Source organism: Mus pahari, chromosome 12, assembly GCF_900095145.1.
Source record: "Mus pahari chromosome 12, PAHARI_EIJ_v1.1, whole genome shotgun sequence".
NCBI lineage: Eukaryota > Metazoa > Chordata > Mammalia > Rodentia > Muridae > Mus > Mus pahari.
Window position 1 is genome coordinate 7,937,561 of NC_034601.1, and position 15,429 is coordinate 7,952,989.

A 15,429-nucleotide genomic window follows, 5' to 3' on the forward strand; every position below is an offset into this window, starting at 1 on the left:
GTCCGCAGAAGAAATCGGGGTTCTGGACATGTGGGCAAGAAGTTGTCGACAAAAAGGGTGACAAATGGATACAAACACAAGGGAGTGTGGTATCTGAATATAATTTGTCTCAAAGCGAGCACCAGTCTTATAAGTGACTTTTACACAAAACAGAGGAATGCGTACAAAAAGCTAACAGGAACCAACTGGGATAAAAATCAATGCTAACAACTGGGATCAAAAGCAGCCTCACCTAAGGTCAGCTTAATCTTAGAAGCCAGGGGCAAGGGCTTCACGTCCGAGCCAAAGTTCCAATACTAGTCTATTGTATAGTCCACCTCCCCACTAGGCCACTGTAAATTCCTGTGTATGGGTGTAACTCAGCTATCTATAGTTCTAAGTATTTACTCTAGTTCCTCCCTAGACCACAACCTTCCTTCTTCCTAGATAATTGTAAAATCTTGCCTAAGGGAGTAGCTCCGCTACTATTCTAAGTGATTGTGTGTGTGTGTGGGGGGGGAGACTTTCTACTAATAAGTAATGTAGTCTGCCATACATAACTATAATAAGAATTCTAAACTTACTTTGCTAAGCTTGCCCTGAGATTTCTAACTCTTATCCAGTAAAATACTGTAAGAAAGCATGCAAGACCCTACACATTATCGCAGGGGCAAATCTGGGGCATTCTAGCTATGGGAATGCCAAATTTCCAGAAGACTAAGTTTCTGTGAACTTTTCGCCTCAGGACTGCATCCAGGTTTTTGGGGCCTGTCACCACCCGTGTCACTACTGGAGTACTGGAGTGGATGTAGCAAGCATGCATATCACCCAATCAAATTTTGTAACAGTACTTTGATAACTGTATTGGTTTCAATGGAAATTCTCTATATTTAAAAACATTACCCTGTGATGCGGTCCAGGGACTTTGCCAATCTATCAAAGGAGAACCAAGCCCATGCATGATTAAGATGCCCTGTCAGACAGGGAACAGAGAGCTGACACCATTCTAGCAGTCATGTGCATATGTGCATATGTAGTTGACAATGGCTGGGGTGGAACTATAATCACCCACCTAATCAGAAACAGCCATTCAACAGAGGCCCCATGTTCCCTTAATTAGTAATATTAGGTAAATTGGTTCAGACCTTTTCTAATCAGCTTTAGCAGAGGGAAGTATTGTCCCTGATTGCTTGGATGCTTTCATGGGGCTTATAATGGATGTGAAGGGGTGGAGGAGCCAAGGGGCTGCGCTGATTGCCCTCTGGTTGCTTCTTGACATAAAACTGAGCGGAGCCCATCTCGGTGCATTCCCCATCTCCAAATCCGGGATGTTTTGACCGAGGCATCACACCCTTGCATGCAAATGAATCTTTCTGTTTCTGTATATGAAACTGTATGGTAAATTAACTTTAAATCTTGGCATTTCCCAGAGTAGGCATTTAAAAATAAAAATGCAAGGCTTACTACACAGTGGAGATGAATGTAAAGTCACTGAATTTTTTTTAAAAAAAAAACAAGAAGACTCATTTTATGATGGACATGGGGCTTCCACAAAATGGAAGCTTTCTGAGATGTCATATGTGGCACAGAAACTTATCACCTGTGTCACAGGGACCAAGGCTATCGGTTACATAAAAGGGATCACAGGAAGAAAAGTGCTGGTCACCCTGTCCCCATGAGAGGTCCTCCAGAAAGCCACAAAGCAGAGTGGCTGGTGTGGACTCAGTAAAAACAGCTTGGAGGATCGCAAGCTCATCCACTTAGACTCCATCCACTGAAGGCATGGGAGCACCAGTGGGATGTCAGCAACACAGTTTAGGTTTGCTCAGGGAGATTATCTCAGCTAGAACAACCTGGAGGGCAGGTTAACAACTGTGAAATTTCCATCTGTAGACTCTGAAGTTGACAGAGCCTATATAACTCAACACAAGGATTATTCAGACACTTGGAAGGGTGAAGAGAACAATGTGTACAGTGTGATTGTGTTTGTGCTTCCAAAAAGGTTGATGCGCACACACACACACACACACACACACACACACACACACAATCTGAATGAGAGTGACCCCAGGTCAAGACTTGGGAAGGGATTCATGGTTGATTCTATATGAAGATTTTCAATCCTTGCAAAAGCAACCCATTTACACATTATTTGCATAATTTAGAAAGTGAATATAAAATAATAATAATAATAATAATAATAATAATAATAGACCCAGATCTATTCTAACTTGAATCCTTGAGAGAGTAAAGTAACAGACAAGAAAGGGATGGAAGGAGGGAAGGATGTTGAAGGCGAGAGAGAGGGAGAGGGAAAGGGAGACAGAGGGAGACAGGAAGGGGGTGGAGGGTAGGGGGATGGGAGGAGTGGGGGGTGGAGGGGAATCCTGTCTCTTTATATCTGTCTCCTTTACAGGTAACTCGCAGATTCATCCATTTCACATCATTTCACATAGCAGAAGCATCTAGAACACAGCCTGGCACAGAATAGACACTGAGTACAGATGTCAAATTTCATCTATTTTAGAAATGTGTAACTTGCTAAGACCCCCCGGGAAGCACACGTAGGTTCATGTGACTCCACTCTCTCCCCATGTCCAGCAGTAAATAACACTCCACCCCCTTCACGCGAACGCTGTCCTTCAGGACCTCGGAACTGCGCTTTGGGGGGGGGGGTGAGCTTGACAGGGTTGACAGTGGAGGGCTGAGATAAGGCCCCCCTTGGCTGGACAGAGCCTTAATCCTGGCTTTGGTTTTGAAATCATGCCTCCGAGGCTCTCCTTATCAGAATCTGTCCTGTACCAGAATTGTATCCACTTGTTTGTGTCTGCCTGACCGGAGGAAAATGAGCACCAACTCTCTTGGACTGTGTAAGCAACAGAAAGAAAAACAGTTCCATTCCTTGCCTAGAGCCCAGCACACAGACACATCCCAGCTTGGCGCAATACTCTCCTTTCACAGAGTTATATATTCTTCACAGAAGTAGACACTGTCAAGTGGGAAAGAGTCTGGATGTTTGTTGGGTGGTGACAACTTTTATCTAGACTTTAGCCCATTCCTCTGCACCCAGTTTAAGATGACCAAGCAAGAAGGAAGTTTGATTTTTTTGTTGTTATTGTTATTGTTGTTGTTTTATCTTTCTTGATCTGTTCAGGCCTTAAACTACAGGAAAAACACAATGCTACTCATCAGTATCTCTAATTCACGTTTCCATGGTGACACCAAGTCCTCAATACCTGGCCACCAGGTGACTCCTCCTCTCCAGCCTCTGCCGCCACTTCTGCTAAAGCCCAGCCCTTCTCCACCATGAAGACTTCCCACCTAAGTGGCTACTTCTGTGCTTGTTCCTAAGCAACTCCACCTCTGTGCACACACCCGCTCCTCCAATTGGTTCCAATCATCGCTGGAATCAAATCTAGCTTCACACTGAAGTCCTTTGGTTCCAACAGAAACTGGTCCCAAGAATTCAACCTTAATACATCAGGGACCATCTAAACCATTGAAACTACCATGTGATTGCCATGTAAGAGAGGTGCAAAAATTAATTTGGGGGAAATCACACAAGCGGGAACAGGAAGCGTTTGCTTCTACTGAGGAAGTGTCTCTTTGTAAGTGGCAAGCACCTGTTCTGCAGATCCATAAATTCTTACGAAAAATCTTCTGGGCTTCTGGATCTTGTTTAAAACTGTATTTTTACAAACTTTAGAAGGGGAATAGAGGAGAAAGAACATATACTAACAAAGAAGAATTGAGAATAATTCATTACAGAGCTCAAGAATTCTCTACTAAGAAATCCCATTAGATAAGGAGCAGGGGCCGCCTAAGTCAGTTCAGCGCAGGTCTGTTAGCAATCAAATCGATCCCAAGTTTAAGAATACTCTTAGTTTTCAGAGACAGGCCTCTGAGGGTTGGGATGCCAGATAAAGAGTTCTGTACATGTTCATGGTCCAAATAAAAAACCCAGTCCTGGCTATATATGTACAAATCCCGTTCAAGAAAACGCTGTGCCTGTTTTCCAGGGCACTTTGCCAACATGCTGTGGGCGTTTTCTATAGGAGAGAGCATCCTGCTTTAGTTACTCAAGAGTATTTAACAAGTAAAACAAAGCCTACACACACAAAAGCATCTCCCCCGAAGCCTGAGCAAACGTTTAAAGGAGTGGCGGTTCTCTTGCTTACAACCCTCAGGAATAACCAGGAAGGGAATTTGCAGTGTCTCCTGGCATGCACACGGGAATTCTACATAATACATGAGCAGCAGAATGCACTGGGCCTGAGCATCCTAGTGTGGCAAGTGCATCTCAACCGTATTGTCCCTAAGATTTACCTGCTAGACCTGCTTGGACAGAGATGCTCCATCTCCAGTAAGCTCTGGTCATTTGGGGGCCCCATTTTTTAATAGAAAGGCGACAGTGGGACGTGCAAGAGGTCTAGAAAAGATGTTACTCCGCAACATTTAGGATATAAGGCATTAGGAAAAAGCACTTCCTTGTTCAGAGCCAGATACCCCACCAGGGAAAATGGAAATAACCACTGGATCTGTTTTTGCATTGCTATTACAAGGAAGTAAGTCAGCAGCAGTACCATTGGCTGGTTATAGAGCTGAATTTCGCTTATCACAAGTTATCTGTGATAGGCTCAATAAAGCCCTTTCTGAGGTGTCTAACTCCCAGTGCATGTGAATACCTCATCTCCCATGGCAAAGGGGACTTTGCAGACTGGAGAGATTTCTAGGTTATCAGGCAGGCCCAGTGTAATCACATAGGTCTATCAGAGGAAAGGAGAGAAGAAGGGAGAAAAGCAGGGAGGGAGGGAAGAAGGGAGAAAGGCAGGGAGGGAGGGAAGAAGGGAGAAAGGCAGGAAGGGAGGGAAGAAGGGAGGAAGGGAAGGAGGGAGGGAGGGCACTAGTCAGATTGAGAAGGAGAATCCCAGAGGGGCCAGAGAAGACTCCAGACTATAGGTTTTGAAGATGCACAACAGCCAAGAACTGTATTCTAGGTGGAAGAGGCTCCAGAGGAGCGCAGCCCTGGAGATTCAGAACCTCCAGATGTGTCAGAGTAAGTTTGCACTGTTTCAGCAGCCACAGAAGCTGAATGATCTAAACAAGGGCTTGCCTTCCCCTACAGAACAGAAGCTCTTAAGGCCAGTGTTCGGGAGAATCTGAAGAACGCCACAGTTGCTCAGGCAGAGCTAACATACAAGAGCTCTTCCAAGACATTTCATTCCAGGGGAAAGATTGACCGGCCTGTGTTCTCCATTTCATGGAGTTACAACAGTTCAAATGCATGGGGACAGACCTGTGTGTCAGTGACAAGCAGGGGCCTTACTGGAATCTCTTGTTCCATAATTACAGCATCACATTCTGATTGGTCTTCCACATGGAACTGCTGGATTCTAACAAGGCTCCTGGGGCCACTCTCAGGGGATAGATGACTTAGTGTCAGCAGGGCCTACAAAAGTTACCCGGGGCTTGAAAGCTGAAGGACTGAAAATCAATGGTCTCTTAATTTGCCACTTTTAATGTGGCTAATCTCACAGAGAAGTTTAACTGCAAATTAAAAAAAAAAAAAAACATGTGGGTGCCTGTAACATGAAGACATATTTGTCCAAACTCAAGCTGGAGCCTTGGCGCCGATGGTTCCTTCTACCACCTATGCATCTGTCTCCCCTGGCCCTCAGCTCTGCCGAGGCCCTGCTCTCTCTTTTCCACTGGTACACCCATAGTGACTAGTGCTGTATCTGGCACTTACTCTGCAATCAGTGAATGTTTGTGGATGAATGAATGTTACAATGGGTAGTTACAATGAAAAAGGATATTGTTATTTTCATTAAAAAATTCATTATTTGGAAAGTTCTTTTACTTCCTTTTGAGTTAATATCTACTTGACCCAAGATACTATTTATGGTAGAATTGAAAGCAATCTTTCTGATTTAATTTGCTTATTAATATATGCATTTGGTCATTAACAATGTGCTAAGTAGTCAAGGCAAATAATTGCTTTTCTGGTCAGCCCTGGTGGATGCCCTAGATGAGAGGAGCAGCTTACTGGATATTAAAAATTATAACTAGCTTTAAAATGTTGTTTCATCTCAGGCAAAATATTAAAAAACAGTTAAAGTCCTCTACATGGCTCAGCTAAAACCTCCCAAAACAGCTCAAATTATGAGTTCTGATCCAGTCACACTGAATAGAAAGTGTATGTTCAGAAATTTGCAGGTTCAATTTGCAAGGTCTTCTGATCAATTGTTAGGACTGATCATAAGATGGTTTTCATTACTTATGCTCAGTATATCCTATTTAAGAAGCAATGTAATTGCAAGGAAATTTTACATTTTATTTTGAAATGTGGCTGAATAGATTAACATAATTCAGAACAAGTTGGTAAACATCCACAAGAACATGTTATATAATTCCGGGAAGCCTCATGATATCCTGAAGCCACTGGGCAGAGAAATGATAATGTTGTAATCTATGTTCAAGGGTCAATAGAAGCAGACCTATGCCTACTATGTGATGCAGAGCAACACAGGAAGCTGATGGCCCAGATGGTCAGCTCTGTTGCAGGGGAGGGAGCTTCTGTCCCCATGCCACACATCTGGATCCAGGAACCGCAAAGCTGTAACTGGGTCTTGGTCTCTCCATTGCTCATCTCTGCTTTCTTACTACTATGGAGCCCCAGAATGTGTGGCGGTTTTACACGCTCGCTGTTTCAGTGACAGTCAGAGATAAGGGGACTGTCTGCTCACCTGCTCCATCGCAAGTAGGTGGAGAACTGGTGGCCCAGGCTCCTGGGTTCGGACTGTGGTGGCTGTCTTCTGTTTCCTCTTCCTATCACATTCTTAGAGGCCTAATCCAGGACAGATGTTTCTGTAGGTGATACCCATGGGCTCTTCTTGGAGGAGTCATGGATGGATGGTCACAGGAATGACTTTGTGTAAGACACCAGCAAACAGACAAGGATACTCCTGAGTTTTCCCTGCCTGTTGCTCTCCAAGAATGTTAAAGAAAACAGCTTTAGCTAGCCCCTTTCCTTCCTACATCTTCACTCTGGGTTTAGTTCTAGACATTCAGTGTCCAGACAATAGGAGCTGGACAGGGATAACTGAAATGTGCCCAGCATTTTGCAGTGTCTCAGTGTCTTATGGTTTCCATTGCTGAGAAGAGATACCATGACCATGCAAACTTATAAGGGACAACATTTAATTGGGGTTGGCTTACAGGTTCAGAGATTCAGTCCATTATCACCAAGGCGGGAAGCATGGTAGCATCCAGAAGACATTATGCTTTGTGCTAGAGAAGGAATCAAGAGTACCTGAAGGCTGCTAGGAGCAGACTGGCTCATGGGCAGCTGGGAGGAGGGTCTCAAAGCCCGCCCCCATAGTGACATACTTCTTCCAATAAGGCCACACTTCCTAATAGTGCCTCTTCCTGGGCCAAGCATATTGAAGCTTCTAGAGCAGCTCATGGATCTAGCTCACAAGTAAAGTTAGACACACCCAAACATCCCCAGACACTGCTTGTCTTTTCTATCCTGGTCTTCAGGTCACTTCTGTTATACTAGGCAAAGACATGGGCAGGAAAGGGGAAGAAGTCATGGACACTACCTGACTCTCTGATGGGAAGGATCACTTCTACTTACTTAGACTTGATCATGGGGCTGTGGGCCTGCCTGAGACAGGATGATACTAAGTGAGGGTTGAGGGGAGAAGGAAGAGAGTTCCAGAAGCATCTGCTACTTATGTATCCAAGAACTTCCTCCCCCGGCTCCTCCTCGCTTGCTCCTGTCCTCTTCCCTCCTGCCTTCCCCTTTCCCCCTCTAAGTAGAGCAATAGAGAAGATGAGGACACACGGTAAGAGCACTGAGCCACATGCACAGAGATGCTCAAGGACAGCATTTTACTTTTCTTTAGGGAAACCATCCTATTCTTCAGCCCACGTGGCTGGAATGGAGCTAATCTCATAACTTAGCTTTAGGCCATGTGAGTCGAGTAAATGTGATCTGACTCTGACTGGGTCATTCAGAATAGGTCACTTTGTGTATTTTTTGTTTTGTTTTATTTATTTATTTATTTATTTGTTTGTTTTTGCTGTGATTTCTGTAAAACTCCTAGAACGCCTTAGGTTTATAGACACTAAAAATGTTGTTGTTGGGAAATGGTCCTAATGCTTTGCCTTATTTCAGCTCCCAAAAGCCACTCTTCCAGACCTGAGGATCCCTGCCCCCAACTGGCTATGATTGATAATAAAGAATTGGCAGGGAGACAGGGCAGGCAAGGGATGGGGTGTGAGGGAGAATCACCATGATAGGATGATGGGGAAGCAGAAAGAGGAAACTTTTTTTTTTTCAGAGCTGAGGACGGAACCCAGCTCTACCACTGAGCTAAATTCCCAACCCCAGGAAAGATGAAACTTAAAGGCCTGCCGGTATGTAAGAATTCAGGAAAGTGGCCCTAGTGGCCACTTCTCCAACTGGGTCTGGGGTAGCAGAGATGAAATATAGATTTTAAAATATACTAACTCAAGAATACTGGGAGGGAGTGTGTGTGAGCTGCAGGGAGGTTTAGAAGTGCCCAGCCATTGAGCTAGTCAAGGTATATCAAAACTAGCTGGTGTGTGTGTGTGTGTGTGTGTGTGTGTGTGTGTGTGTGTGTGTCTTTCATTTGCGAATCCAGAGAGCTCTTGGGCGGGTGTAGTGCATGAGAGACCTGCAAGGAGCCAAATCAGTTTAACTAATTCACTGCTACACTAGGCAGCCACTACCTAGAGAGCCTGGATGCAAAGAAGTCAACTAAGAGGAACATATAGCTGAGAGATGGAGAGATCAAGTTCAGATAGCAACCTCTGAGCCCCTGGATACAGCCAAAACTAAAGCAACAAGAGCTTGTGGGAAATAAAACTATAACAGGCAAGGAGAGTAGGGTCAGAGTGATAGCTCTGTGGTTAAGAGCTCTCACTGCTCGTGCAGAAGACCTAGGTTCAGTTCTTTGCAGCCACAAGGTAGCTCACAAAGGTCTGGAGGCTCCAATGCCTTTTCTGGTTTGTGCAGGTACTATACACATACACATGAAGGCAAAACTCCCATCCACATAAAAGAAAAATTTAAAAAGAGAAGCAACAAAAGAAGGGGCTGGATTACAGTCACACATGTAGCATTGGGACAGTCACACATGTGGTATTGGGACAGTCACACATGTGTCATTGAGACAGTCAAAGGAATGATATTGGGACAGTCACAGGTATGTTATTGGGACAGTCACACATGTGGTACTGGGACAGTCACACATGTGGCATTGGAACAGTCACACTTGTAGTATTGGGACAGTCACATGTGTGGTATAGGGACAGTCACACATGTGGTACTGGGACAGATGTGGCACTGGAACAGTCATAGGTGTGGTATTAGGACAGTTACACATGTGGTATTTGGAAGTCTTAATGTTTGTCTTTAGAAATGTAGCAAGGTGACACAGGGGTCTGTTTTCTTACTAAGCTGGATTTTCTGAAAGGTAACTTGACCTAATTACTATGATTAATCTTGCCAAATTCTAAATAAAAAGTGAGCATGCATTTTCTGATATTCAATAAATAGCACAACACCTTGAAGGATAGGAACATCACTGAACAGAGATGTCTTGGAACAAGAGCTACTGCTTTCCTTCCGATAGGTGGTCAGGATTAGCTGAAGAAGAAAAGGCCCTCCTTGACAGCCCCCGGGCTTACCTGGCATGGCATGGACGAGGTCACCACACAGAACAAAGAATTTGGGTTTAGGCTTCAGCTTGTTGATGGCCTCAACAGCTTGCTCTGTGAGACGGATCTCCTGCCCCCACTCATCACCTCCAGTGTCACAATTCCCGGTGGACCAGGCCTTCATCAGCCCAAACTGAGTGTCTGCGCCTTGGACAAAGTAGAATGGACCTTTCCATTCCCGTTCCTTTTCTAGGAGAAAGGGGGGAGGAGTTGATATAAAGTCTGTCAGCGAAAGCATCCAGGTTACCATGCAAGTGGAAACAGTAGTTTTCTTAAATTAAGTAGGTCATTTTGATAAGTTGCTGCCCAAACATACCATTTTCCTGTCACTGTCTAGAGGATTTTGATTTATATTAATTATGCTGGGGACCTGGTGATTCCCAAAGGCCATGGGAAATCATGCAGGTTGCTGTAGCCAATGTACCCAAGCTGTTTGTTTAAAACCTAGACATCCGAAATGAACCCAAGACCACAGAGGAACACAGTGGAGAGGATATTAATGCTCAGTAATAGTGCTCTAATTGGAATTAAAAATACCCAAACTGATGCTGCCAGGGTGTTATATTTAAATTACTAGGTAAAGTGCTTACGAATCTTTTCTTCCAGGCTTAATGGCACCATTTGTGCTGTTTGGGGGGAGTGCAACAGAATTTTAATTATAAAACTTGGCGCTCAAAAGCTCTGGCTATCTGGTGGGAGATGTGGTGCCAGGAATAGTCTTGAAATCTTGAAACGAGTACATCAATGTGAAAGGAAAAAAAAAAGGAAAGAAAAAAATCAATGCTAATAATTCAAAGGCAATATGGCCTGGGTATCAGCACACTTCGAGACTGATCATGGGAGGGGTTTTCTTTCCTCCCGGCTTAACTGAGGTAATACTGACAACAACAACAACAAAATGCCCTGCCACATACATGCACACGCACGCACACGCACGCACACACACACACCCCACAATGTCTCTTTTATACATACAAAAAGTGAAATAGCTACCACAATCAAACAAATCAACAACTCTATCACCCCGACCTTTATATTCAGTAGTGAGAAAAATCAGTATCTACTGTTGGCAAATTACAGGAATATAACAAGTTATTCTAAAAGTCACCAAACGTACAGAACAAAGAGCACCTGCATGTTACCCTATTAGTCCTTAGTTGACATCATGGCTGTATGGCCCAAATGCAATCAACCTGAGTTTACTGCGAACAAGGAGTGGCTGGGGCTTGGGTGCGCATCATGCTGTTCAGGGCAGAAAGCAAACTCCACCGAAGGATTTGGTTCGCTTACTCAGCCTTTACTCCGCTTGATAAAAAGACCAAGGTGGTCCTTAAAGACACTGCCCGATAGTATGCACTCCTGTGTGATCCTGGAGCATGGCACCTGTTTCCAACGTACAGAACATAGCTAACAGTATGTCCTCTCAGATAAAGGCTGGAAGACTATAACCTTCTTTCTTCTTCCCTCTCCTCTCCTTGCTCCATTGTCAAAAGCTGGCATCATATCAAGCTGGTTACAGTTGCGCTTAACTTTAATCCCAATGCTCAGAGGCAAAGACAAACACAAGTCACCCAGGGGCTATAGAGAAAGACTTTGTCTCAGAAGAAAACAAAACACAAACTGTCATATTGTAAACTGCCCTATGGATTGACTAATATGGCAAGGACCAGAGGAAGAGAGACTGGCTGTAAGGTCCCTGAAATAACTGTGTCTGACCAACCGCCATGTGAGTACACCAGGAAGAGAGATATTCATTACTGAGCTTTTGGATAAGAACAGAGCCTTAACTGGAGTCTTAGGAGTGTCCATGGCCACAGCATCCAGCAGTGATGCATCCAGACCCCCAAAGGGGTTTCTGTGACAATGCAGGCTTGCTGCTTCTCACTGTCAAGTTTCAGGGTAATTTGTTGGTGGCAACAGACTATAAATCAGACTAAAAAAATAAGGGTCAAGGGGAGAGCCTCCTCCTGAAGAGCTGAATACATAGTGTAAAAAAAAAACACACAAAACAACAACAACATACACACACAAACCAAAAACCAACAATAACAAAAACCCTGCCAGATTCTGTTTTGTGTTTTAAAAGTTAGTGATAGTAACATTTTCTTATAATTTCAATAGTAACTTTTATATGCCACTAATCGCTTTTAGCTATGTTTTGATTTCTGAGACCCTCTGCAAAGCTATTTAAAACACATAAATTAATCAGAAGCAGACCCAGGAGGTGTCTGGCACCCAAGGTCACAGAATAAATCAACCCGCTATGACACAGTTCAGAAAGTTTCCTGCAGCAAACATTTTAACAAGTGGTTTCCCATGACAAATAGTCAAGTGCCTCAAAAAGTCAATAGTCCTTGAAGGTATTCAAATAAATCTTTCATTACACATTTACTTAGTAAAAATGGAGAGTGTCAATTTTATGATGATGAAGCACAAAATAAATAGATTCAATTTGCTGATACAAAACCACAGTTTTCACCTCAAAGGGGAGACGAGAATTTATTCTGGAGTCAAATATGAGACCATGCCCCAGGAACATGGATTTGAGTTACTCCAAACTCCATTTTCTAACATGGAAATCGTTTCAGGGAGCTTTTAAATAACAGAACAAGGGAAAATCATAAATCTAGACATTCTTCAAATATGTTGGTGGAGATATCGGGTAGGCAGTCACAGAATAGCTCAGTTATGGGGCTCACGCAGTGTGACGCCCGGCAGGCTAAGTCCCTGCACTGCTAGAAGCTGTCAATGTGTTTGTACATTGTACATTGATTTAACTAATGGCTACAAAGACACATATACAAGAGGGCAGTAAGTGGCTTCTAAGTGGGCTCAAGACGGACAAGATAATTTGGCTCTGGACTTGCAATCACTGAATTTCTAACCTTTGTCGTCAAGGCGTCTTTCCAGAAATTCTCACTTACAGATCTAAAGTGAATGCAGCTCTAGACTTTCAATACTCAGCCTGCTGTATCTATCTTATTAGGTGACTGTTAGCTCAGGGCTCTGCACTTGCAAAGCACCTTCTAGAACTTTGCTCAGGAGCTGTGATCTTTATTGCCACCTCAATTTGAATGCTGCATAGCCCAACAGCACGGCAAAAATGCCTGCAACCTCCACGCTTGGGCATGAAAACAGAATGATCTGGAATTAGAGGCCAGCCTGAGCTACATGCTGAGAATCTGTGTTTTAAACGGACCTGGCGAGAGCTAGCCCAGCAGATGAAGGTCCTTGCCACACAAGCCTGATAACCTGAATTCAATACCTTATCCCACAGTGGAAGGGGAGCATGGACTCCCAAAAGCTGTCCTCTAACCTCCAGTTACGTTCATACACGAAGAGCAAACTTGAAAATACTTAAATTTTACCTTTGATGAGTATGAAGTGTCTCTCCTTATCTCTTTTGATAACTTTAGGTTGAAAGTCAATTTTATTCGATATTAGAATGGCTACTCCAGCTTGTTTCTTGGGACCATTTGCTTGGAAACTTGTTTTCCAGCCTTTTCCTCTGAGGTAGTGTCTGTCTTTGTCACTGAGGTGGGTTTCCTGTGTGCAGCAACATGTTGGGTCCTGTTTACGTAACCACTCTTTTAGCCTATGTCTTTTTATTGGGGAATTGAGTCCACTGATTTTAAGAGATATTAAGGAAAAGTTATTGTTGCTTCCTGTTATTAAAGAACAGGTTGGATTAAAGGTGTGGGGTTACATAAACTTGGTCCTGGAAGGAGGGATGCTCTCAGAGCCCTCAAACAGCAGAGTTTTACAGGATGAAACTGAATTCCAAAGTCCAGACATGCCCTCAGATACCCTCAGGATGCCCTTTATAGCATCCTATCTAGGGTGAAGCTACTATTTACTACTATTTACTGCCCACTCTAGGAAAGCCCAGCTTCTCCAGACCCTCTGCAAGCAAGTCGGAGCAGCTCAAGACACAACATAGTTGACTTACAATCAGAACTTCTGACATTACTGAGAAACACACATGTAGACACCCCATTCCCCACCTGGCGCCCCCACTAACTTCCCTAAGCAGACTGTCTTAGAGACCTAGGGGGTAAATGCCAGACAAGTCTAATTAAGAAAAACTGTCTGGAAATAGAGGCTTGAGGGAGAAAGAGGAGGTGCTGGCAACAGTGGGTGCTGTGCAGGGTAAAGAGGGGTCTTGGTGGGCTACTGTGATGAGCTGGAAACCAGTGACATCAGCAGGGAGGGGGTAAGACACGTAATGGGGCAGAGTCAGTTAAATTCCTCACTGATGCATGCCCACTGACATCTGAGGATAGTTGGCCTGCAACCAGCCAAGGACCCTGGCTGGCAGGAGACTCAGGTGTTCTGGGTAAGAGACAGTTCCTCCCAAACTGAAACGCCACTCTAAGGAGGACCTTTGGTTTTAATTGTAATGTTTTGGGGTTGTATCTTTTTCTGTTTTTTTTTTAAATTAATTTATTTTTTACACTCCATATCCCATCCCTCTCCATCCACCTTCCAACTACTCCACATCCCACACCTCTTTCCCACCCCATCCCATATCCACGTGGATGTCTCCACTACCACATCCCACCTGACCTCTAAACTCTCTGGGGCTTCCAGTCTCTTGAGGGTTAGGTGCATCATCTCTGAATGAACACAGACCCAGAAGTTCTCTACTGTATGTGTGTTGGGGACCTCATATCAGCTGGTGTATGCTGTCTGTTTTGAGGTCCAGTGTTTGAGAGATCTCAGGGGTCCAGATTAATTGAGACTGCTGGTCCTCCTACATACCCGCCCTTCTCCTCAGCTTCTTTCAGCCTTTCCCTAATTTAACAATAGGGGTCAGCTGCTTCTGTCCATTGGTTGGGTATAAGTATCTGCATCTGACTTTTCAGCTGCTTGTTGGGTCTTTCAAGGGCAGTCATGATAGGTCCCTTTTTGTGAGCACTCCATAGCCTCAGTAATAGTGTCAGGCCTTGGGACCTCACCTGGAGCTGGATCCCACTTTGGCCCTGTAACTGGACCTTCTTTTCCCCAGACTCCTCTCCATTTCCATCCCTGTAATTCTTTCAGTCAGGAACAATTATGGGTCAGAGATGTGACTGTGGGATGGCAACCCCATCCCTCACTTGATACCCTGTCTTCCTGCTGGAGGTGGGCTCTATAAGTTCCCTCTCCCCACTGTTGGGCATTTCATCTAAGGTCCCTCCCTTTGATTCCTGAGAGTCTCTCACCTCCCCGGTCTCTGGTGCATTCTGGAGGGTGCCCCCAATCTCCTATTTCCTGAGGTTGCCTGTTTCCATTCTTTCTGCTGGCCCTCAGGGCTTTAGTCCTTTTCCGTCACCCAATACCTGATCAGGTTCCCCTCTTCCCCACATTCCCCACCCTGTCCACTTTCCCTCCCAGACCTCTCCCTCCCTCTCTACTTGTGATTGCTTTCTTCTCTCTCCCGAGTGGGTCTGAGGCTTCCTCACTTGGTTTATTATTATTATTCTATTTTTTGTTCTGTTTTTGTCCCTGACTTTATTTAGCTTAGGTATTTGGTCCTAAATGTTTCTCAGTATTGTCCATGACTATCTAATTATCACATTCGAAACTGCTTTTAAAAATTAACCCAACGCCGGGCGTGGTGGCGCATGCCTTTAATCCCAGCACTCGGGAGGCAGAAGCAGGCAGATTTCTGAGTTCGAGGCCAGCCTGGTCTACAAAGTGAGTTCCAGGACAGCCAGG

The 15,429-nt window shown here is 44.3% G+C and overlaps 1 protein-coding gene across 1 annotated transcript in view; it reads right to left on the reverse strand.

Moving 5' to 3' along the window:
• The window catches only part of Cpped1 (calcineurin like phosphoesterase domain containing 1), a 100,351-nt gene that overhangs the window by 68,730 nt on the left and 16,192 nt on the right, over positions 1–15,429 (reverse strand). The window contains exon 2 of the mRNA XM_021209491.1: positions 9,700–9,918. Coding sequence (XP_021065150.1) covers positions 9,700–9,918 — 219 coding nt within the window. The remainder of the gene's footprint in view (positions 1–9,699; positions 9,919–15,429) is intronic.